Below are 24,779 nucleotides of genomic sequence, written 5' to 3'. Positions count from 1 at the left end.
ACAGGGAAAGTAATTTTTGATGCAAATCCCTTGGCCTGATTCCAGTCCTTATGCAAAGTATAGCATGGGGCCCAGTCTGTAATTGCGAAGGTAATAACTAGTGAAAGCTATTTATTTTAGACGAATAATTTTTTTTTCTTCAAAGAACGCACATATTAAATTAATTTTGAACTTATTAAAAACCTTCTGTCTGAAATTGAATATACGGCGAAAATAGAAACTTAAGTTTTCGGAAAGTTCCGAGCATACGCGTCAGGCAACATGGCTGACGACGAAGAGTTTTATATTGATGGGAGAGCCATTTGTGAGCTTCGTGTTGTCGATCTCAAAAAAGAATGCGAAAAACGAGAATTGTCAAAAAGCGGCTCTAAAATCCAGCTAATGGAAAGACTTAAAGCGGTAAAATTTAGGAATCCTTGTTTGAGTTTTGATCCAATTTTATTGCCGAGGATTCCAATCTTGACGGAATCCGTTAATTGTCAATTTGTTTTTTTTTATTAATAGAAACATTTTGTTCCTTTCATTGCAGAATGTTTTAAAATTACAATTTGTGCATCTTGAACATAATATATGGCTGCTCAAAACGGTGTTGTCAATAAAAACAAAAGTTTAGCATTAAAGACTTTATCATTTCAATTTCTGCTTGGACCAAGAGTATTGTTTACGTAAGGTTATCTCCCTTTGTCCATTCACCTAGTGGTTACTGCTGATAAGATCTAGATTAGTGGAACGAGTCAGTGAATTTGTTTTTGTGTTGTGCATTTACCATTCAAAGGTTATTATAAAATTTTCTATAGATTTATTGATTTAAACAAAAATTAGTCTTAAATGTTAAAAGTTGCTTTTTGACTTTAGATTTCAGGTGTCCTTGTCATGTTCAAGCCCGCAATGTGAATTTTATTACGCTTTCATTATAATGTTGCTAGAAACTATTAAAAGCATTATCAAAAGTGTTCAGCTATAACTTCTAAATTTATTCATTGTTAAAACATGTTTATAAACTGTCAAAATTATTTGTGAGCTTAATGTTTTTCTGAGTGTTAAAATTTGTATTTCTGGAAATTTATCCATGGGTTGTGGCCCTGAAGCAGGTTTCTCTGGGATGCCAAAGTCACTGTAAAAGTATGCATACTTTTTGTTTTTGGATGCATGAAACTTTAAAAGCTTGAGACCTCGGTATGCAAACCTTTTATTTCATCAAAATTCTTTTATTTGATCCATTTTCTACAAAGTATGGATCAGGTGTGTATGCAAGCTATCAGAGGGATGCACTACAGTTATGTACTTCTGAGAGACTGACAAAGTGTAAGGTGAACTTGTTTGCGCTTGAGACATGCACATTAGAGAGAATGTTGGCATACCTCTATGTTACTTTCATCTACTGTAAATGATATTCCTTTATAGATTGAACTTTTGGAAATTGTACATGATCTAAAGCACACAGCTAACCAAAATGGCTGCTCCAACATACTCAAAAGTCATTAGTGTCAAGTACACTGTCTTCAGCAGTTACTGAAATAAGGAAAACTAACTTTATCAGACTTGAGAATACCAGTTACAAAATGTATAAAATGTAATTTTAAAAAAGCATTATCACCTCTCCTTTTTGTACAATTTACTTTTGAAATCCAGGATGACAAAATAACCCAGCAGAGCTAGCAGTGTTTTTTTTTTATATTAGTGAACATGTAAAGCATGGCCAGTCTTTATACACTGTAAGGCCCAACAACAAAAATGTTTCCTATTGAACTTTACAATTATGGTAGGATGTTTATTTTAACAGTATATTTATTATAATGATTTTTATATTTGATGTAATTAGTGCTTCAGGTACTGGTCTGCCCTGGGAGAAAAAGAGCTAGGGTCGGCAAAAAAAACCGGGATGCTTGGCCAACCAGAAGCACACATATTGTTTTGGGGTTGGGGAGCCTAACCCCAAAAACACCCATTGTATGGAATAGAGTAATTTGTTTCTTCTTCTAGCGTGTTGGAAAATCCTTAGATTATTAAATGGAATTAAACTAATAAAAAATAATGTAGAAAGTGTAATCCCATCCTTAGCATATCTTCTTGCAAAATTAAAAATAGCAAACGATGAGAATTGCTATTAGCTATGCTAAGCAAGGGGGATATCTCTAAGAAGTTTTTAGAAATTAACATTGTGACCCTGCTATAACATGCTCGGTTATAACATGAATTCAGATATAACATGGGTGTGGTGTGACTCCTGAAATATTATATACATGTACTTTTCTCTTACATGGGCCCCATGTCTAAAGTGGTTGGGTTTTTTTAAGCACTGAAAACCGTTTTTTTTGACAAGAAAACTGCTGACCTCCAAATGCAGGGAACTTTGAATGTATGATATTTGTAGGTTTCAATTTTTAATCAGCTCTTGGCATATCATAGGGTTTATAGGGGAAAAGTATAAATATTTAAGAATGAGTTCCTGGTAAATCCAAAAAAAGTTAATAGTTCTCCTTAAAAACGCATATTTCAAAACACCTTGAGCATAGCTGTTGTTATTCATTTATCATCACATTTATCATGGTTATCAACTGCCATACTACGTTTTCATTTGGTGTTTGTGTGTGTGTGTGTGATTTGGATTTTTAAGGTAGCTTTAACAATTTTTCAGTCATATCGCTATGATGTCTGCAGTGTGACAGTTTATAGTGATGTCTAGCACTGGGGCATCATGCTGCAGACATGTAGCATGATGTCGCACCCAGACACATTATTGTGACACCAAGCTGAACAGTCCTAACACTAACCTCTTAATGCTGAGCACCTAGCCAGGCAGTTATTAATACCATTTTTGTAAGTCTTTGGTATGACCTGGCTGGGATTCAAACCTGTGACCTCCCACATCTGAGGCAGATGCTGTAACCACTAGACTACTGGAGCTGTCTCCTACTTAGTCAACAGGACACAAATTGTGTTCATAAATGGAAAACATTCCAGCATGGTTGATATGTTTTTGGTATTTCACCTATTTCAACTACAAGAACAGACTTGATGACTTAATAATGTTTACTTCCTTAATTATTGATAGCATGTATAGATTGGCAGGTAGTAAAATTGTTGCTGATACTATATGTTTGTCTTAAGTTTTATTTCTTCTGCCACCACTCACACAATTATACTTGCATTCTTCAAATTTTTGGTCATTCTCACTCAAAGGTTGTTTAGTACATAATGTAGTTGGCAGTTAAGGACCCCAACTGCATTGTTTTAGCCCAGTTCCCATGTACTCCATGTATAATCAACCAACAACATTTCATTTTCAGATAAAAGGTATTATTCTTTTAAATAAGAAAATTCATTTTTTGAGATCTTTACAACTGCAAAATTTGTCATTAAAAAAAATAAAAATTGTGTATTGATGCATATATTTTATAGAATGATTGTCATTTAAAGTTCAAATTCTTTTTTAATGTCATTATAATAAATAAAAGTTGCGCTCATTACGTTTTATTGAAATACTGATATGTGTGAATAGTTAAAATTTTTACCATCTGTACCTGCTTTTACTGCAAACTGCACAGACCAATATCTGCCATCACATAATGCACCGGTAGATTTGGGTCTGTTCAGTTTATTAGGAGTTATCAGTAGAGCAAATAATGTAGACCCTGGTCTGCATGAGATTGTGCTATGGCAGATCAGGATCAATGTTGTTTGCAGTTTGACTTGACTTTATAAGTGTGTACAGTATATTTCCTACCTGAAATATTCTCAGCATGTTTTGTTAGTTTTTAATTTTTTTTTCTAATTTCATGGTGTTTGTTTTTGTAATAATATTATTATATGTTTTTTATCTTTTAGGTGTCTAATATTGTAAAGTGCTTATAGCTTCTAAAGATTCAGTGCTATACAAAGTCCTCATTATTATTATTATTATTATTATTATTATACAGTTAGCATGCATGGACCTTAAACTTTGTATCTGGGTTTGGTTCCTATACCCATATTTAAATAATAAATTGTATTATAATTTTGATCAGATAACATGAAGATAACATGAATATGAGAGACAGTCTTTTCAAAATTGAGATCTCTTCCATAATAGAGATCTGTCATAATGGTGGCGCTCTACAGTGGCGCTCTACAGTTTCCTATTTTGCAAAGGGTTAAAATTTTAAAGAAAAAGAATTTCCCTGGGTTTCCTCACTGGTTTATACTGGCTACTTAAAAAAGACCTTGTATATCTTAGGTATAATTCAAAGAACCTTTAATTCCCTTTATTTTGGTATATGAGTGATGGGTGTAATATGGGTTATAGACTATACAGCTTGGCCTTACTCCAGATGTGCACCTTTCAAAAAAGTGCTGGCTCCACTTGGTCATTTTCACTTCCCGATTTTCAGAGGTAAATTGTAAAAACAAAAGAGCCGATAACTTGTTTTTACATTTTATATATTTGGTAATCCATTCATTGCACTTTTAGAAGCTGGTATTGTCTAGTCTGGCAAAATTCATTTTCCCTATTTTAATAGCTGCTATGGATAGTGTACTTTGGACTAATTCAGGCTGATTTTTTTTTTTAAGCACAAGGGAGCAGTCATTTTAGTTAGCTGTGTGCTTAGATCATGTACAGTTTCTAAAAGTACACTATTTAAAGAAACATCATTCACATTACATTAATGTAGCATTGAGGTATGACAACATTCTCTCCTTTGTGCATGTTTTAAATGCAAACAACTTCACCTTACATACGTCACTCTCTCAGAAGTACATAACTGGTGAGTGCCCCCATATGAATAAAAGTTTTTATGATCACCTATTGAATTCTAAGAGCACCATTTATTTTATTGCCTATAGGACTTTTCTACCTCAGAGTTTACTATATAACCCTGTACTTGAGTTTAAATATCCTACAGAGAGCTCTGCCATCCTGAATTCTGATTTTACTAACAGCAACAACATAAAATGGCATGAGGTCAGTTTAATTGGTAGCTCATTTCTATGAAAACAGTAATTAACGCCTGCTGCATTTGTTTGAAATGAGTAGTTCTTTGTAATGTTGTGTCACAAATCATAATGTTTCAGCACAGAGCAATATAGTGCTGCAGGAGAAAGGGTATAGCAAATGATTTATTTGAGTAGTAATGGGAGAACAGGGCCACATCACCTTTTTGGGGCTAGGGAGTGTACAGATGTAATTTCATTTAATTCACTTCTATAATATATATATATATATATATATATATATATATATACATACATACATACATACAAAGATGACTTATTGCTTAATTCTTTTTCTTTTCAGCAATTACTTCTTGAGAAACTCCAGAAACTCCCAGTAGATCAAGATGGTATGCATTCATGCTTCTTTGTCCTGATACATAAAAACTTACAACACAACGTGCAGGGTCTAATGTAGAACGGATAATTGCAGAATGGTGGTGGGGTTCTTTATTTGAATAAATGGCGGACGGGAGGTCAGAATAAAGGGAAATATGGTACAGAATTCAGTGTCATAAAATAATATTTACATCTCGGACAGTTTTTCAAAAATCTCGTACTTGCCTTATGTTGCCCATGTTAATTAACTTTTGTTAATTCAGAAAAGGATACAACATAAAACACAAATGGGATCTTTTTGATACAATATTCGTGATGTCAGTGAAAATATCCCATTGTTGTTGTGATGGTGTGATAGAAGACACCAGTGAACCAATTTTAATTACTACATTTAGCAGGGTTGGCGCTGGCTTAACCCTTTACCTCATAGAGCTTAGTGACGAAGTGCAGCACGCTATAAATAGAACACCTGTTACCTAGCAGACCGCATCCGCATAGGCATGCCTGTGAATTGTTAAGCAACGTAGTGGTGTTACGTTTAACAGCAGTTTTAACCATTTTACGTTTTAGGCAGACATTTATTATATGTGGAAAAATTGAAGAGTACAGTCCGATTGTTATAGCTGTGTAATTATTTTTCACAGAAGAATATTTTATGTGCTATAAAATCGAGAGAGAACTCGTTCACCGTCATGTCAGTGAGGCCGCGTGACCGACCGTAGCTGCCATTTCCCATACTCGAAATTTACACGTTTTTCGTCTGCGTCTACATCACTAAGTCATCTGAATTTGATAATCAATAAAAAAACTAATTGCTGCTTGCATAAATATCATAGCCTTTACCAAGGTTATTGAATCTTTCGTGTTTGTGATTCTACTCGTGAAAACTTCGTAAGTACTGAATGAAATCCTGCCTGTGAACTGTTAAGCAATTTAGTGTATGTTACATTTAACAACAATTCTAACCATTTTACATTTTTGGTACACATATATTATATGTGGAAAAATTTAAGAGTAATGTCCGATTGTTATAGCTGTGTAATTATTTTCCACAGAAGAATTTTTTTATGTGCTTCAAAATCTTGAGAGAACCGTTCACCGTCATGTCCGTGAGGCCGCGTGACCAACCGTAGCTGCTATTTCCGATACTCGAAATTTACAAGGTTTTCGTGTACGTCTATATCACTAAGTCATCTGAATTTGATAATTTATAAAAACTAATTGCTGCCTACATCAATATCAGAGACTTTACCTAATTTATTGAATCTTTCGTGGTTGTTATTCTAATCGTGAAAACTTCGTACGTACTGAATGAAATCCGCGGCTGCCATTTTGGAGTGTGGAGATTACAACCCAGTTACTTTAAATAGCAGATATCGACCAGTGCATGAATAGCGACCACGTGATCTGACGTAATTGTCATTCGCAGAAATGAATGTAGTATGTAATAGGGGGGTTTTCCCCGAAGGTGGCGCTACGAAAACTAGCTCAAAATGGCTGATGTTTACCGCAGGCGTCAAAAAGCGCTTCTATGCGAATCTTGTAGAGGCGTCAAAAGGCGCTTCCATGCGAATGGAGTAGAGGCGTCCAAAGACGCTTGTATGAGGTAAAGGGTTAAAAACATTGTTGCCACACACAAAAAAGCACCAATATTTTGTCGCCAGTTTTCAACAAAATATTACCATTTTCATAGTACAGTACTACCTGTTTATCTTGACATCATTGGGGCTGAGGTAATATTATCGACACAAGCATACAAGTGAAATTTTTAAGAGGTGAACTGTCATTAGTGACCATGATTTACACAGAAAGAAAATAACCAATGGAAAGTTTGATTAAATGAAGACAAAACTAGTCAGAAATATACTTGTATATTGACAGTTTACATTTGTTTAGTTCACTCCACAATGTCTTAAGTACTGTAAATGAAAAATCCATGTATTTGAGTATTGGATCATGTATCAGTCATATCCCATTAGAAAACAAAAATAACATGTATAATTTAAAAAATTTAGTCCCCATTTGATCTATATCTCATTTTCAACAAACACGTGTTACTAAACAAATAATGCCAATATTCATTGTCCCCAGTAGCATGTTACTGTATAGTTGTATGCATGTATATGTACTTAAATTGGCCATCCAAAGACAATTATCATCTTGATGACATTACCAAGGGGATGAGGCTATTCATTGGGAAATTAAAACATTAGTAAATGAAAAAGTTTAACAAACATCCTTGCAAGATGTTCCACCTTCCCTTAACTTGATGGCCAGGTATTTATAGTTTCAAAAGATTGAAATTAAATTTGTGTTTTATGCTGTCATTGATTGTGATCTTAAGTATAAACTTTTTTCTTGCAAAACTTTCATGGCACAATAAATGTGTTCCAATCACTATGGAAAATTAAACAATCGATCAGATTCCATTGCTTATTTAAGTTTGGTGTAGACATCCTTTGCTGAAAGGTCCTTTGAAGATTGTAATCAGCTTGCTTTGATGATGGTGTAGACATCCTTTGCTGAAAGGTCCTTTGAAGATTGTAATCAGCTTGCTTTGATGATGGTGTAGACATCCTTTGCTGAAAGGTCCTTTGAAGATTGTAATCAGCTTGCTTTGATGATGGTGCATGTATTATTGAAGGTGCCACTAAATGTCATCTTTGGATGACCAAACAATTGCTTGTTTGTTACTGCAGTGGCAGCATCAAATAATTGTAGAAAATTGATTGGGACAGAATTTTGTTTTTCATTTGCTTAGTATTTATACTGAATAATTGGTGCTTCAGATGTAATTGAGTTTCTTTTAAGTTCCAGCAAAAACTATTTTTTCTGGTAAAATTTTCAAAAACAAATGTATCCAGCATTTGGTTGGTTATAGTCTTTCCTGTTTCTGTCTTCAGAGGTGATCGATTATGCTAGTCCAGTAGCATGACCATTTGAGTATAGATGGCACCTAAACCTATTTGGCCATACATAGACAGGACAGTGTTGTTGTGCCATCAGACTATGTACATTAATATTGTATGCCTTGCTATGACTGTAGAGGCAGCATATCAAGTCTAACAAGATATTTTTTTTGATCCACTTGTCCCATACAAGTGACATGTAAAAACAATTATTTGGTCTGCAGGATTGATAACTTGTGCATCGATTTAGGTAGCTTTGATCCTGTAAATAGTTGACATTGTTGAATGAATTACATATTTAAATGCTTATTGTTATGGTTTTGTTGTTGTTGTAGGGTTTAACGCCATTTTTCAGCACACTATAGGCTATGCATGGCGGCCAGTATTAATGGTGGAGGAAGAATCCGGGAAAACCCCGGAAAGAACCACCTACCCACAAGAAGCTACTGGCAAGCTTTCTCACATACCCACATTAGCCGAATCCGAGACTCGAACCCACGCAGGCAGAGGTGAGATGGCAGTGATCCGTAACAGAGAGTGCTTTAGCTTATTGTTATGGGAAAAACTTTATGAATTTACAGAAATCTTTTCCTTTTCTCACTAGCTGGTAAAAGCCAATTTTTGAAGATAATTAATTAGTTTATATAAGTATGAAATTTTAATAGCGAAACAAAATTGTATATTTAAAGAACATAGAACCTTAACCTAGTTATGTAAAACATGATACACACACTCCTGGTAATGGAGAGATTATATTTCTGATTGGTGTAAAAGTTTGTATAATTAATGTATTTATTATGCATGGATTACTTTTATACAACTTTGCTTTTAATTGGCATCATATAGCCAGTATTGTGCTGACATACCATTTAATACTTGCACATACATATTTTGATCCATGGAAAAAAGACCAAACAAATCCAAAACAGTTTTTGTCATAACTTTGAAAGTCCTTCTAATATGTTACATATAAATGTTTCAATGTTAAAATGGTTCAGCAAAGATCAGCTTCACGTGTAGACTGACATGAGTTGGGGTGTAGTGTCATATTTGTGATTTACTTTTGCTTGGTCAAATAAGGCACGATCCATCAGTTGAACAATGATGGCAGCCTCCCTCTCTGCAAAATCCGGATGATTGCCATAGTATGAAGCAGACAAGTATACTACAGCCTCAGCACTTGTGTGACACTGTGACTAACAGCTCCGATCCATAGATTGGCAGGTGTACTTTTGTTTGCCATTGGCAGTTGAACATGCTGGTTCTAGCTTTTACTGAAGTTAATCATATTTACTGCCAGTGATGTAATTCAGTTTTGAAAGCAAGCAATTTAAATTGGAGATAAATTTGGTATTGAGCCTGCCTTGGTGGCCTGTGGTGTCAATGTGTATGTCTGTTCACATGTTCACAACTTAGATTAAGCTCAATATTTCAAGGTTTTTGTATTTACTCGGCTATGTGAAAGGTGGGAATGATAGAAAAGTGGTATATTGCACATGATAAATGTGTGTGTGTGTGTGTATATATATGGACAACACATAGAGAAAGTTAAACTAGCCTGATCCAGAATTTCATGAACCCCAGATATTAGGCCATGGGATTTACTAAGCTCTGCTTACAGTGTTAAGTTGTTTGCCATCTATCTGTCCATCCATCTGCACAAGTTTTGCGTTTTGTGCTTAATTTACACATTTCTACTTTTGGAGTGAATAAGAAGAAATTTGATGGCTCTTAAATAAATTATAAAATTTAAAGCTGCCCCCCTGACTAGAAAATTTACCCCATGTCTACCCATGTCTATTATTGTTGCATAGAAAGTACAAACCCTTACATTTTGTGCAGATTATAAAGTAAAATAATTGCACCAACTTTTTTGTTTCAGCAGAAGCACCAAATCTGAAAGTAAGTATATTAATGTTAGTTAGCCACAAATAAATTTGTCCTGTGAATGTCATTTAATATTATAAACTTGAAAACTGCTCTATCAAGGGCATTAATGTAAACTAATGTTTAGCTCCGTTGGTCATAGAACATATGAGCTTAAGCAATGGGCTGTCCAGTATTAGCAATGGGCTGTCCAGTGTTAGTTTTCATGTGTCTATCAGTCCTCCATTCATCAGCACTAATTGCCTTTTCTTCTAAAGTACTGAGAGGATTGCCATGAAACTTGACGGACACGTTTGGTCTGGGGCTGAATTGGCCCAGAATAAAATAGGTGCTTCTCAGACATTATGGCCAATACTGTGTTATTGTAACTTCTATTGAATAAATGGACCTTAAGCATTGGGTTTTTACTAGAAGACTTCTTAGGACATCATGCTTTAAAAATTAAAATGTTGCCAGCCTTACCTCTCTTATGACTGCTGTGGTGGTCATCTTTAAAATTTGTAATTGCTATCCTTTTGTATGGATTGCCACGTTGACATTGGTTTGCATATGATATCTAGCTAATACCAAGTGAATCTCACCTCCAGCATGACCTCTTGGTGAACATCTTGAAAATTTGATGCAGCTACTTTTCATAAACAGATTGTCATTCAGCACCAAATTTTAATTGAAAGACTTCTTATGCTGTTACGATGCTCAAATTAATATGGTGCCAATCCATAACATAGTATGGCCAAAATTTTGCAAATCTTATCATCACAGCTTCTTCTGTTTGGCTGTATGGACAGTTGCAGGACATGGGTCCTAAATGAAAATGACACTGATTTCTCCTTATCTTAAATTACTCCCTGTGGGCTTTTGGGATGTTGAATAGTCTCAGTGCACTCTTCTGTATGTCACATGATCAAAAGAGGAAGGAGCTGCAGTGGCTCCAAGTTTAGCAATCTGGACTTGTGACCAAAACGATGCTGGTTTGAATCTTATCATTGGATCAGCTTGGGGAAGATAGCATAGCGTGATCTTGGGCAAAAACGCTTTGCTGAGCAGTAACCTAGCTGTGTTGCTGTGCTACAAAACAAACTAATCTGTTGAATAACTTGGTTATATAGTCGTGGGGTTTTGACTAAAGATCTTACGATATCATGGCCGTCTGAGTGGAAAGGGTGCTGATCAGGCCTCCAGCATGATATCCATTTTGAAAATCTTATCCCATACTCTTGAAAGAATATTTTTGCTAAAAGATTTGGATTTTGGAGTTTCTCAAGAATATCAGCAATGGTTAAGTACTCAGCAGTGATGAAGAATAAAAGGCCAGAGAAACTGACTTCTTGTGGATTCAGTGAATTTTATTTTGTTGAGTGTCGCACCATTAAATGGACTCTGCTCATTTCATCATGGGCAGGCATTTTTTTTTTTAATCGTTGGAAAATCACAGTACATGCCAAATAATTTCTAGGCAAGTCACATAAAATTCTGTCCAAGAGTTAATTTATTGAAAAATACTCATGTGAATATGCCATTGTACATGTATTGTTAAGTGTCTGAAAAATGGCATTTATCTCCTAATTTTACAACTTAGGCAAGTTTTTGGATACCCTTGTCTTCTTTTTATAAGGCCACCTGTTCTTCAGCAGGAAAGTGGCTTGTAAGAGGGGCAGCCATTCTAAAAAAGGATCATACAGTTGTTCAAAATAATTGCATACAGTGAGGAAGGTGTAACTGTTTAAATAATTAATAATGTCTTTAAAAGTCATATGTTATGGGTTCAGTATGATAAAAAACTTTCATGTTATTTAAAATACAAATGAATAATCATCAGTCACAGTGCAAAACCATTCATAAACTTTGTTGTTAAACTCAGGGTGGAAAGATTTGACTGCAACTGTCATTCTTCATTCATTCCATTTACCTACAGCTGCAAAATGTAGAACTGAATGTTGGTTTGAATATATTTTACATTTCTCAGCAGTGATCAAAAGACTCTCCTTCTTTTGTTGAGTCATTTTGCTTTCACGTTTCCCTCAAAACTGAGAATGTTTGATAACAGTTTGCAATTTCTGATACAATTCTTTCACTGTCAACTATACCACACTCAGGCTAAGTTTTATGTTTTATTGTTATACAAAAATGCTCTCTGTTCACAAAGAAAGTGAACTTGGAAATCAAGAGTTTTAGTTTGGTATCCTTTCAGATATTTAATTCATAATTTAGGAAAGGAAAGCTATGAAGAATAACATTTTTTTTTTAGTTTTTGGCATCTGGATGTCACACTGATTTAAGCTAGATGATGTTGTCCTTCTCCTCTATTAGTTTTTGTCATCTTTATAATTATTGGTGGTAATAATAGCCAGTAATTAACAAACTGACATTACCTGACAGCTAAGGAGATCACAATAGGAAGGAAAATTGGATTACATACAATATGTCTTGGTATCAGTTAAAGTTGGGTACATTATGAGCATGTGGGAACAAATGTAAATGTGTTGAATTCAGAAACAAATATTTGTGAGATTTCTGTGTCTAAAGCCCATTATAAGACTGCTTGTTGGGGTATATTTTACATCTTTTGCCCTAATATGCTGGCTGCATTAGAGGTAGCCATCCTGGAGGAGTACTTTTGAATACTAAATCATCATGCCATGGGATTCTAGACATAAAAAAACGCTTTGGCTGCTGGTTGGGGAATGGGCATTTCAAGAGGGGGACCATTGTAATAGTCTTTCATTTTATATTCATAGTTGCAGGACGATGAGGTGGCAGGTAGTAATGAATTCATTAAGCAATATCTGCGACGACAGAAAGAACTCTTGAAACTTCAGAGAGAAGGTAGGTCACTGTCTATTGCATACTTTGCCAAGGTTATGCATGTCGTTTTATATCTCTTTACAGCTAGATAGAAGAATACACTCCTTTCTGCCCTTCTATGCCCTCTCATCTGTCTTTTTTAATAGATGAAAAATTTGTTTAATTATTTTGTTTTATTCTGTATTTTTTAAGCTCTTCTGTCATAGACCAGAACAGCCTATTTGATGGTCTATTGTCCATCAGTTAGCTCTTTCTCGCTACTCCAAAAACTACTTGGAAGATTGCCATGAAAAGTTATACATTAATTGCATTGCTGTTGTTGTTGTCTTGGGTTTAGTGCAGTTTTTTTCAGGGCATGCTGAGCTCTACATGGTGGAAAGTATAACTGGTGGAGGAAAAACCTGGGGAAAACCCTGATAAGAGCCACCTGTGGGACATAGGAAGCTACTGGCAAGCTTTCTCACATACAAATATATTGGCTGTGCCCAAGAATCGAACCCACAGACAAAGGTGAGATGGCATTGATCAGTAAAGGCGAGAGCTTTAGACAACTTGGCCATCTGCGGCCCCCCATCCCATGGTCTACTTGGTTTGAAATGAGAATGGTGCTGTTTGGACATCCAATATGGCTGCCAGAGGCCATCTTGAAAATTGTTATTGCTATTCCTGAATTGATGGTCATATCATTGTGGGGTTTTCACTGAAAGACTCGTGTCTAGTTATTCCTAAAGAAAATGAGGCTATTGTTTGTCAAATATGGCTGCCACAGTGGCAATCTAGGAAATCTTGTTGTCACTACTCCACCATAACAGAAAGTCACATTGACATGGATTTTCCACCAAAAGACTTTTTATTGTGTCTACTTAGTCTTAGATGAAAATTATGCCAATCATATATTCAGTATGGTTACCATAGTGGCCATCTTCAAAATCTTTTTGTTGCTACATTTTCTGAGTGGATGGTGATATCAACAATGATTTCTTATGATGTCTAGTTTATCATGAATGAAATTAGGCTGATCTGTTATCCAGTATGGCAGCCACAGTAGTCATCTTAAAAAATATTATTATAGCTACTCTTCAGAATGAAAGATCATATTGCCATGGGTTTTCACCATAAGACTTCTCATGATGTCAGTTCAGTCCTAAATGAAAATGCCAAAGCAGCCATCTTGAAAATCTGAATGAAAAGTAATACTGACTGCTGTATTCATCAGAAAACGTTTATGTCTTGTTGGTCCTAAATGAAAATTGTTTTGATTTGATTCCTAATATGGCTGTCACAGTGAAATTTTGGAAAATCTTGTTATCACATCTTCTCCCAAATGGATGCTTATATCATCATGGGTTTTCACTAAAAGACTCCTGATAATGTTGAAGCTAAATCAAAATGATGCTGATATAATGTCCAATATGGTGACAGTTGTACATCCAGTATGGCTGTAATGATGGCAGTCAAGAAAATCTTGTTGTCACTACTCCAGAATGGAAGATTGTTACGGTGTAGGGTTTTCACCAAAATTATATATACTTTGGCCTAGATGAAAATGATGCCAGTCTGACATTTAGTATGTCTACCACTGATGCTAATTTAAAAATCTTGTTATCACTGAAAAATGTCAAAGCTTGAGCACTAGGCAGTTAAAAGGAAGGAATGGTCTTGAATTCCATTTTGCCAAGTAGAGCACAAGTCCCTTTAATGGGGTCTTATTGTGTTTTTTATTTAATTTGATAACCAAATCAATTTTATTTTGTTTTACAATGAAACTATATCTGAAAATGTCATCAGTCCTTGTATGACATAATTCCCGTCAAACCTGCCAGCCATTATGATTTTGCCATATTAGTTTATGATTTTGCCATATTAGTTTATGATTTTGTACATTTATCAAAATAAAATGATATAAAGCTGTGTTTATCGTTTGTTTTAAAACCTATGTAATCCCAAATATAGTAAATTATTCATCATATTGAAATCAAATGAGTATTTGTATAAAATATGTTTTAGACTTTTTACTCTTGAAGATCCTGGTTTGTGCCTGTTTACTGTTGTTTACACATCTTTGGAAAGGTGTATCCCTATACAAAAACTAAGATGCTCCCCTTTTCCACCACTGATACTGTAAGGAGTTCCAATTTCCCAAGTTTCTTGATTACAGGTATAACAATATTAATAAATTCTGGAAAGAAAAAAAGCCTAGAGCTAAACAAAAATCAGGAATTTTAAACTAATTTCATGTAAAGAATGTGTACTCGAAACAGTTGCCCAGGACCTAGAAAGAAAGAAGGGTTGATACTCAGTGTGGGTGTACATGTATATGCTCTTGTCTATGCCAGGCGTAGTACAGTAGCCAACCCATTACTTTGTCGAGATGAACTAAAATGGTCTTTGCACAGTAATTCGAGTTCATAATCATCTGCAGTTACCAAACTTTGTTGATGGCTTGTACGTGGGGTAAGGAAGAACCCTCGATTTTTTTCTGAGATCAACTGTTACCATCTTTATGGATACTTTGTACTTGTGGTAAGGAAGAATGCTATCAATTTTGGGATCCAGTGGTCACAGTGTCTACTACAATATTGGTTTCTGCACTACGACTCGAGTTTTCATGGACAGTTACCAAACTCTGGATGGCTTACACTTGGGGTAAGAAATAATTCTGCTTATTTTGGACTCAAAAGATCAAAGGTCAAACTGACTAAAAGGGAAAAAAGTGATTTCTGCACAACAACTCAGATTCTCCATCTACTGTTACTAAACTCTGTGTATTACTCACATTTGCAGTAGAAAGAACCTTTTTGATTTTGGAGTCAAAGGTTAAGGTAACTGTGACATAATTTGTATGATGCGGGAATTAATGCCAATTTTCAACACATGATGGGCTATATATGGAGACCAGTATATTTGGTGGAGGAAAAACCAGAATAAACCACAGATCCATGGGAAACTACTGGCAGGCGTTCTCATTTACCCACATTAGTTGGGGTAAGACTCGAGCTCACATGGAGATAGTTGAGATGTGTGAGTGGTCTCAAAAAGGATGAGTGCCTTAGACGACATGACCATCTTGGGTTCCGAAGTGTGACTGAAAGAATAAAATTGGTTCTACATAATAACTTTGTTTCTACATCACTTAAATGGACCAAATGTTGTGGATGACTTGTATTTGTGGGTAAGAAAAAACTCACTTGATTTGGGGGTCAAAAATCAAGGAAACTGACTGAAAAAAGAAAATGTGTCTTTGCAAAATAACATTAGTTCTACATCACATACCAGGACCAAGCTTTGTGGATGGCTTGCACTTTGGATTAGGGAACAGCCTATATATTTAGGGTTCAAAAGTTTAGTTGTCTGCATACAGACTTTTAAATCAAGGTCAGCAAATAATGTGCTGTTCATGTTTCTCTTATTGTAATTAATACAACTATCAATAAGAATTAGAATAATCCAGATGAGAAAAAAATTCTGCACAAATCTAATTACGTTTAAGGAACAAATTCACTGCTAGTTCTTCTGAGCTCTTCAGCAATGTATTTCTGTGTATCTTTTCTTATGATTATTTATAAGGTACATTTAAAAAGTTTTAAGGCTAGAATATGAAACTTTTATCATCTGCAAAGATTTCTATAAAATCTGCAGTAAGTTGCTGACAGTATCATCTTCTGATGTGGTACATGGTGGGTTCTGTTTATTGGAAAAATATTTGATTCCCAGATATGCTGCCAGGGCATGTGAGTATACATATCACACCAAATTATTACAAATTTACATGTATATTAAGCAGAGATACATGATAACTCTGGCAAATATATTCAGAATCATAGATATAAAAATGCACTCTGGGCAGTACAGTATAGAATTTCTATTTAACTGGTAAGATAAATTGAATACATAAGAACGAAACAATTCTTTTTTAAAAATTTGGATATATGCATGATTAAAACACCCCTCCATTCCAATGTAGGCAGATGTAGATTAATATAAACAATGTTTGGAAATTCTGTTAATTAGATGTAACAAAATAAAATTATCCACTAGAGGGGTTCTGCAATTGATTTCCTTTCTTCTCATTTATGCATGTGTAAACTTTGGGCCATTTCTGGTGATGTCAATGTGTAAGGTGAACAACAGAAGAAAGAAAGTGAAAGATGAAGATATTTTCACCAAGTGGAGGACATAAATTGTAAAATTATGTCAGATGCTTCCAGAACATACAAGTGCACACACCACACCACAATTTTACAAATTTGCTTATATGTAAAAGTATGCATAAAAGAATGTTCCAGCTCCAAAGAAAATCCTAGCTTTCCCCGTGTCATTAAATACCTTTATGTACATGTAATAAATGTTACGACTTCTACTGCAGACGTCTCTTAATATATTTCAGAAGGTGAACAGATTTAGCAGCATGATGTAATTTCTCCTCTGGCCTTAAAAACAGTTACAATAAATCAGGTGAAACAATAAGAGTATATCACAGTGGCTGGAATCTTCACATTTTTCATTGTTTTCACCTTTTACGAAAACCACATATACCCCTTGATCCTGCATCCTCTTTTGTGTGCTTTTTGGATTCATAGAATGTCGTAACGTTGAGTAATATGCTAAACACAAATCATTAATTAGACTCAGCAAGTGAAGTATCATGTAACCCATGTATTCATTCAAGAACTTTTTAAAAAAAGGCATTAGTATAAAATAACTTTCATTTTTACAAGTCCTGACTTAAAAAGTCTGCAGGAAGAAAATTATCCATAATTTGTGTTTTAATAAAACTACAAATTTAATGTATTTTTTTTATATAAAAAAAATTAAAGTCAGAAAAGGTATGTCTATATTTAACTATATTTTGAACATGTTCAGTACAGTAAGTTACAAAAAACAAAATGATGACAGATACAATAACAAACATGGCTTCTGTATGTCATGCATTTAATTAACTACTTACCATTTTTTTTCAATATAGCAATTGCCTCAGATAATATTTAAGAAAAATTTATTTCAGTTAGTTATGTTGGTGAAACTCTAACCAGACAGTTGTCACTGTCAAGGAAACTAATATACTTAGATATTAAAGAGCATTTTATAATCGTAGTTTATTCAGTAGTACTTGATTGGGAAAATAGGAAGAAACAAGTGTAAGGGGGTCAAAATTTATATTGTACAAAACGTTCATATAAAATAGCAACTAAACTTTTAACCAGATAATAGAGTAACAAAACAAAAACTCAATGAATTTGAAGAAAATATTAAATTTTCATTTTGTTTCATTTTGAATTTTTTTTTTTTTTTAAAGATAATAACCTTGAAAATCAGTTGCCTCCAAAAATGGGTATCAGATATTTAGTCACAAGTCCTCTCTCCCCACTATTACATGATTAAATGTGAAATAAACTGCCAAATTTTAACTATTGATCAGTCATTAAAGCACCATAGAGTAATAACTTGTTTGTCCTTAGACTTCATGTGTGTGAAATTTATTCACTGTAACAGGGCTGGAAATTGATGCATATAAGTTAACATTGTGCCTTTTACAATTCTGATATGCCAGTAGATAGCTAGCTGAGAAAAAGAAAATAAAGTTTCTTGCTAGTGATATTTTGTAGTAAAAATAAGAAACATGCTAGTGGATAGGCAAATGTTTGCTAGTTGAAAATATTACAACTACCAAAAAGATGTTAATACTGTAAAAGTTTTTTTTCTAGCTCTGTGTAAGCTTCACATATGAATATTTGGTGGGAATCTTGTACATTAAAATACTGACATCAATAATGATTAATTGAAACAAAAGCTATCAAAATGCATGAGCATATTGATATTGTGTACATGTACTGAGAATGCCAGAGCAGTGAGTGGCAAAAAAGGGATGGGTTGAAGATGTTGAAACAAGATTAGGCAGAGAATTTTTAATTTCTTTGCATATTTGGGTTTGAAATAACTGGCTGTAGAGAAACTAGTTCATCTGACTAGCACCCTCACCCTAACACTGACTGCAGTGACCATGACCTTTGGACCAAAAAAATCAATAGGCTTCTTTCATAGTGTGTGTTCAAACCCTCCAAAACCTTGATCAAGGTATGTGGTCTAATACTTAAATTATTTTGCAAAAATTTATTCATTTTTTTGGTCACAGTGATATTTATACAACCACAAATTATGTTGACTTATTTGTTACCCAACATATTAGTCATTTACAAACTTTGGTGATGGTGCAATATCAAGAACTGAAATTTTTATGCAGAAATCATTTTTTCTTGTTCAATCAGTGCCATTGACCTTTGACTCCAAATTACTAGACATTCTTACCCTAGGTGCAAGCTATCCACAAAGTTTATCCCAGGTCTGTGCTGTAGAACTGAAGCTATTATTGCACAGAAACAGTTTTGCTTCTTTCAGTCACCATAAACTTTGAGCTTTTGACCTGGAAATCAATAGGCTTCCTCCTTACGCCAATGGCAGGTCAGCCACAAAGCTCTTTTAACTGTAGATGGTGAAGAACTCAACTTCGTGTATGGAATCTGGAACTATCTACTATGCAGAAACCATTATTTTCTTTTTTTTTACACTTAATATGACAATGAATATTTGCCTTTGGTTTCATTCTTGCCCAAACTGCAAGCCATCCACAATGTTTGCTCAAGGAACTTGCTCTAAAATAATTTCAGCACTGCTACTTTGAGTGGAATGAAAGGGAAAAATATCAGGATTTGGAGAGAAAAAAAGAGGCTTAATGTTTGCAACTATATATTTACCAACAATTTAAAAAGGAATTGAATCTCTGCTGTCTTATGCTATTTACTTAAAGTGAAAAATGTATGTTGCAGTCACAATGTGAAAATCTGTCATTTTTCTATTTTCATCTTTTATACTGATAATTAGTATTAATTCAACAAATACACTAAAAATATCAACATAAATGATAAAGATGGAAGAATGATAGAATTTCACAGTATGACCAGTGTATTCTTCACATAATTTCTGCATCACTTTTACTCTCTTTGAAGGCAGTGTAGCCATCAATGGGGTGGGTGGGGGGCATTGGTTAAAACCTGGATTTTTGGTGTAAAAAGTCAGAAAATCTGCATTTTTTTGTAAATACATGTATGTAGGATGATCCAGAGTAAATTAAGATAAGTGGCAGCCCTGTAATATTATGGTGCAAATCATTTTATCAAGTTATAGCAGCCACAGAGCTGTCAACCCTCCAGACTGGCATTTAGTGAAAAGAAGGATAAAAATGAGTGAATTTTGAACACAATTAGTGAAAAAATTATACAATGACACTAGCTTCATCCACTTTGTTCTTCAGTACTGCGTTTTATGAAAATCCTGAAATAAAACTAAAACTTTATTTACGGTGATTAAAAGTACAAATTTATTTGCGTGCAAATTTACTTTTATACACAAACTTTGTGCCATTTGTCACATGGATGCTGAGGCAGACTTGAACTTCATCAGTTCAACTATGGCAAATTTGTTTTCAAAACAGTTCAGGCTTCTTGCCAGCTGTTTAATTGTGGTGACTATAAATTTGTTGCAAATTTTAAGCACCTGAGGAGGTACTAAAGTTTGCTGTACTTTTCCTTACAGTACGAAATACTGTTTCACTGTCACTGTTCTCCAACTGAGAAAGGCAAGTTATATTCATTAAGAAAACTCACAAGCAATGCTTCAGTATTGATAGCTTGCAGGACTTGAGTTGGTGGCTTAAAGTACTCCAGAGCTGAAATCTGCTGGAGGCTCTTCATTTGTCCAATATCTTTGTGCTTTTTCCACATCGTTCTGCCACATGACCAGAGGGGCTCATATCATTGCTTACAATTTATCTGACATATATGTACTATATAATAATAAAAATTATTATATAGTACATGTATGACAGGTAAATTATAAGCAACGATGTGAGTCTCTGTACACATTCCCAATTCTAAAATTTGTGGCATACTACTGTATGAAAATCAATGCACATCGATGTTTGATGTCTGAATGCAAGGCCAGTTTTTGGTGTACCAGTCTATATTTCACTTTTTGTGGAATAAATACCTTTTTCTGTGGAGGTGAAAACATTTTAACTGTTGTGTAGCTTAATTACAAAATGGTATTAATCCATAAGACGAAACATTGAATGATTAATGATTAGTGTTGTTGGAGCATTTGCAGAAAAATATTAACTCAAGCAAATTACAATACATAATCTTTCAATATCAGAAAAATTCCTTTACTCAACAAAGCTGTCTTCATTTGATGTTAACGAAAATGACAGTTGCTGTGAGTATGTACATGTACCATTTTTTAAAAATCAGTTGGGCCTCGGTTTTCTTCACGAGTATTTGTAAAACTTTTTTTCTAATTATAGACTATATACCATACAATGCTTGATACAGGGCAAACTGTGATTTTATCTTTTGCATAGAAACCATTTTGTTGAGGTGACATTAGCAGTCACTTTTCTGGTGTCCAAGTCACAAGTTTGTTATGATTAGTTAATGTTTTTCATTTACTTCTGTTTCCTAAATCCCTTTATGGATTTTCTTCATACTTGCCTTCATTCATTATGAAGCTAAGACAATTTATTCTGGCTACTCAGGTAGCCAAAGTGGTTAGAGGGTCCACCTTGGATGCAGGAAGTTGCAGGTTCAAACTTCAGCAGTCATGCCAAACACTTATAAAAATGGTATTAACAAGTGCGTTGCTTGGTGCTCAGCATTAAGAAGATAGCATTAGGACTGGTCAGCTTGGTGTCAGGATAATGTGAATGGGTGGGACATCATGTTACACGTCTGCAGCATTATGCCCCAGTGCTAAATGTTACTATAAACTGCCACATTGCAGATTGAAAATGTTTTAAAGCTACATTTAAAATCCAGTCACAACAATATATATTATGATTGAGAGGGTCCTATGTCAGAACGGGTCATGGAGGTAATATAAGGTATTTTTGTCACTCTATGATTTTTTTTCCCCTTCAGATTATTGTTGTTGTTTTTCTGAACATCAAGCTCGCGTCGAGCACCTGTGAACAACTGTAGGGCTGTGACGTAATTGAGATACATTCTCTTGAGAACCGAGCTGACCACACTCTTTTGTTTATTTTCTAACAGCCACTGTGAACGTACCAAGTGAAGCAGTTAGTAATTACTAATGTAACGGTAATATTCGATCACGAAAGGCAAACAACACCAACGATTGTCAATCTACTATTACATTGAACACAGCATTAGACTGCTCCCCTCGATATACAGTGAGATAAATTAATGTTTGCAGTAGCGTATAGAAACCAGGCTAGCGCATCTTGGGGGCACTCTATCTCTTGCAGCATTGAGAATCCGTAATTTGGTCCCTTACAACAATGATAGTCGATAATACCATGTGAGAAAAAGCAAAAAGGGAGACAGGCCATTTTGAGTCGTGTTAGGTAGGGTATGCCAACATAGTTTAACATCTGCTATATTTCAGTTGTACCTTATTTATGCAGACCGTTACGCTGGTCGTTCTTTTATTCGGTGTGGGCGTTGCAAGCCTATAACTTTGTAATAGTACATGCCAGATAGCACCTCGTAATTTATGTAGTCATTTCAAACACGGTCGACTTGGTTCTGGATAGAAATGATCATCAGATAGGATCATTTTGAGGCAAGTTTGATTTTTAATGTAAATAATGCAGCGATTATTACAAAAATCACGTTTTTTTTATTGCTGTGGGATTTTATGGGGTGATTTTGATTGTAAAATTAGGGGTGGGTGTGAAAAAAAGAACTCGAAGAATCTTGTAATGTACACAAGATTTATACGGAATTTTTGAGGGACCAGTACCCACAGGGGCTCGTTACAAAGAAAATTAAGGGTTTCCGTCAGTGAATCGAGGGCTGGGTGGCGGGTAACCTTTAACAATATAACCTATTATATTGTTACAAGTTCGACCCCCAGACCTCGATTCATTGACGGAAACTCTTAATTTTCTTTGTAACGAGCCCCTGTGCTAGTACCTAAGACATACAAATGCCATTTTGCAACAATTTATGATATTTTCTGAATGAATACAGTGCATGAACCAAAATATTAAGAGTGACTCAGGATAAACTATGATTTCATTTCATTTTCCACGTTTAGTGCTACGGTGTAAGATGCTTCAATCAGTATTTTTGTTTTTGGGATGGTACGCATTCCCCAAAACAAAAATATCAGGCGGGTTGTCTTAGATTGTAGGAATATTTCCAAGTCCTGATGTCAACCAAAGCATATTTATATCTGAATTTCTTTACTCCGATTTTGATTCTATGTAGTTGAAGCCAAGTTTCCCCTATTTTATATAGGTCAGTGGAGCACCTAAGGGCAATGAGAGCTTAATCATTGCTGATATCATTGAGAGACACTGACACTGGATTTCAAAGAGGTTACTCAGAGTTTGATTTTTTTGTTCCTTTATATTGCTTCAGATGGGTGCATAGAAACGCCGGAACGCAATAGAAACACCGAGATGCACTTGTATTGTATATACCATTGTGTATTTTGGTCGTTTATGTATAATTCATATTTGTGACATTTAGTATTAGTTATATGATAAATTAATATGTACTTTCTCTTCTGCAAGTGATGCAAGATCAAACTAAAAAGAAGCTGGAAACTGCTCATTTTGGTGACAGTTCGTAAAGTAACAAAATTTAATATTAACAGTGTGTATTGCAATTTATTCATGAGCTTAATGCTTCATCTATTAATAATAAACACAAATATTGATTTATTAAGTTGATTTTTGAAAATCTATTATGCTATAGGAATAAGAGTATGGGATACTGGATAGTGGCAGAAATGGGTTTAATGCACAAAGACAATTTTGGGAGCATATTTCAAAATGTATTTGTTTCATATAACACACACATGTTTAAAAATTTTAATACAAATATGGCAAGTCAGACTTAACCACTCAGAGACAAAATAAGATTAAATGTAGCAACAACAGGAATAAACACATATTTGTTTTCTTATTATTATTAGTATTGAACAATCGTTATAGAAAATGTAACTGCTCTGAATCAGAGGCCAGATTTTTTTGTGATGTAAATTTCAAAATAAATATGGAAATGAGACCTTCTGCTGACAGAATGTGCCCGAAGTACTATACTTCTGAAACACCTACTTCTAGTTTTTCCTCATTTAGCCGGATTCCTTTTTCGAGGGAACATTTGAGAACATTTCTCACATTTGTATTATGTTCGTCGCGTGTGCATCCGAAAATTAGTATATTGTCGCAAATCAAAATGATACCACTTAAACCTTAAAAACACTCATTGATCTGTCAAACATGCCATTTTTGCATGTATCTTTGTATTTAGATCATTAAAATAATTCTTGATAGTTACACTTACACTGTATGGCTATTTAAATTGCTGATTTTCACGAAGTTCGTTCAACCAGACATTATTAATAAATCATTACTAATATGTATTTATTAGTAATAGATTAAGCATTAAACTTAAACTTAAGTAAAAATTGTATTAGACACTATTACTAGTAAATGTTATTTTCTTTATATATAAAAAAATGTCACGAATTTCACAATTTCCAGCTATGGTATATATGATATTGCGTTTCTGTGTTTCTATCGTGTTTTGGTGCATTCCGGTGTTTCTATGCACCAGCTTCAGTTAAGCTGAGATCCAGCAAGGTCATTCAGGTTATCAACATAATGGTTTAAATGTTATGCTGCTGTTAGAAATAAGATACTTATGCAGAATGCTAAAGAGTGATTTATTCTCCAATATTGGTCTGCACATTGCAACCAATAAACCATATATGATTCCATGAAATTCATTGCAAATTCCTTTAGAATAAAAGTAAAACCTGCAGCATAGTTGATTACAAACGCAG

General features: G+C 34.5%; 1 protein-coding gene across 3 annotated transcripts in view; it reads left to right on the top strand.

Annotated features, from left to right (window-relative positions):
* Positions 1-256: 256 nt before the first annotated feature.
* Positions 257-24,779, top strand: part of LOC149780837 (uncharacterized) — an 83,740-nt gene continuing 59,217 nt past the window's right edge. The window contains exons 1-4 of one of the 3 annotated variants that reach the window (XM_089937899.1): positions 257-399; positions 5,276-5,321; positions 10,105-10,121; positions 12,845-12,932. In XM_089937899.1, coding sequence (XP_089794025.1) covers positions 262-399; positions 5,276-5,321; positions 10,105-10,121; positions 12,845-12,932 — 289 coding nt within the window. In that variant the 5' untranslated portion in view covers positions 257-261. Of the gene's footprint in view, positions 400-5,275; positions 5,322-10,101; positions 10,122-12,844; positions 12,933-22,179; positions 22,327-24,779 lie in introns of those variants that run through there. The other 2 variants (XM_089937898.1, XM_089937902.1) reach the window with 2 other exon arrangements.

The sequence above is a fragment of the Sinohyriopsis cumingii genome, chromosome 16 (genome assembly GCF_028554795.1).
Source record: "Sinohyriopsis cumingii isolate HCF-2022 chromosome 16, ASM2855479v2, whole genome shotgun sequence".
NCBI classification, from domain to species: domain Eukaryota; kingdom Metazoa; phylum Mollusca; class Bivalvia; order Unionida; family Unionidae; genus Sinohyriopsis; species Sinohyriopsis cumingii.
This window is presented reverse-complemented; position numbering and strand designations above follow the sequence as displayed.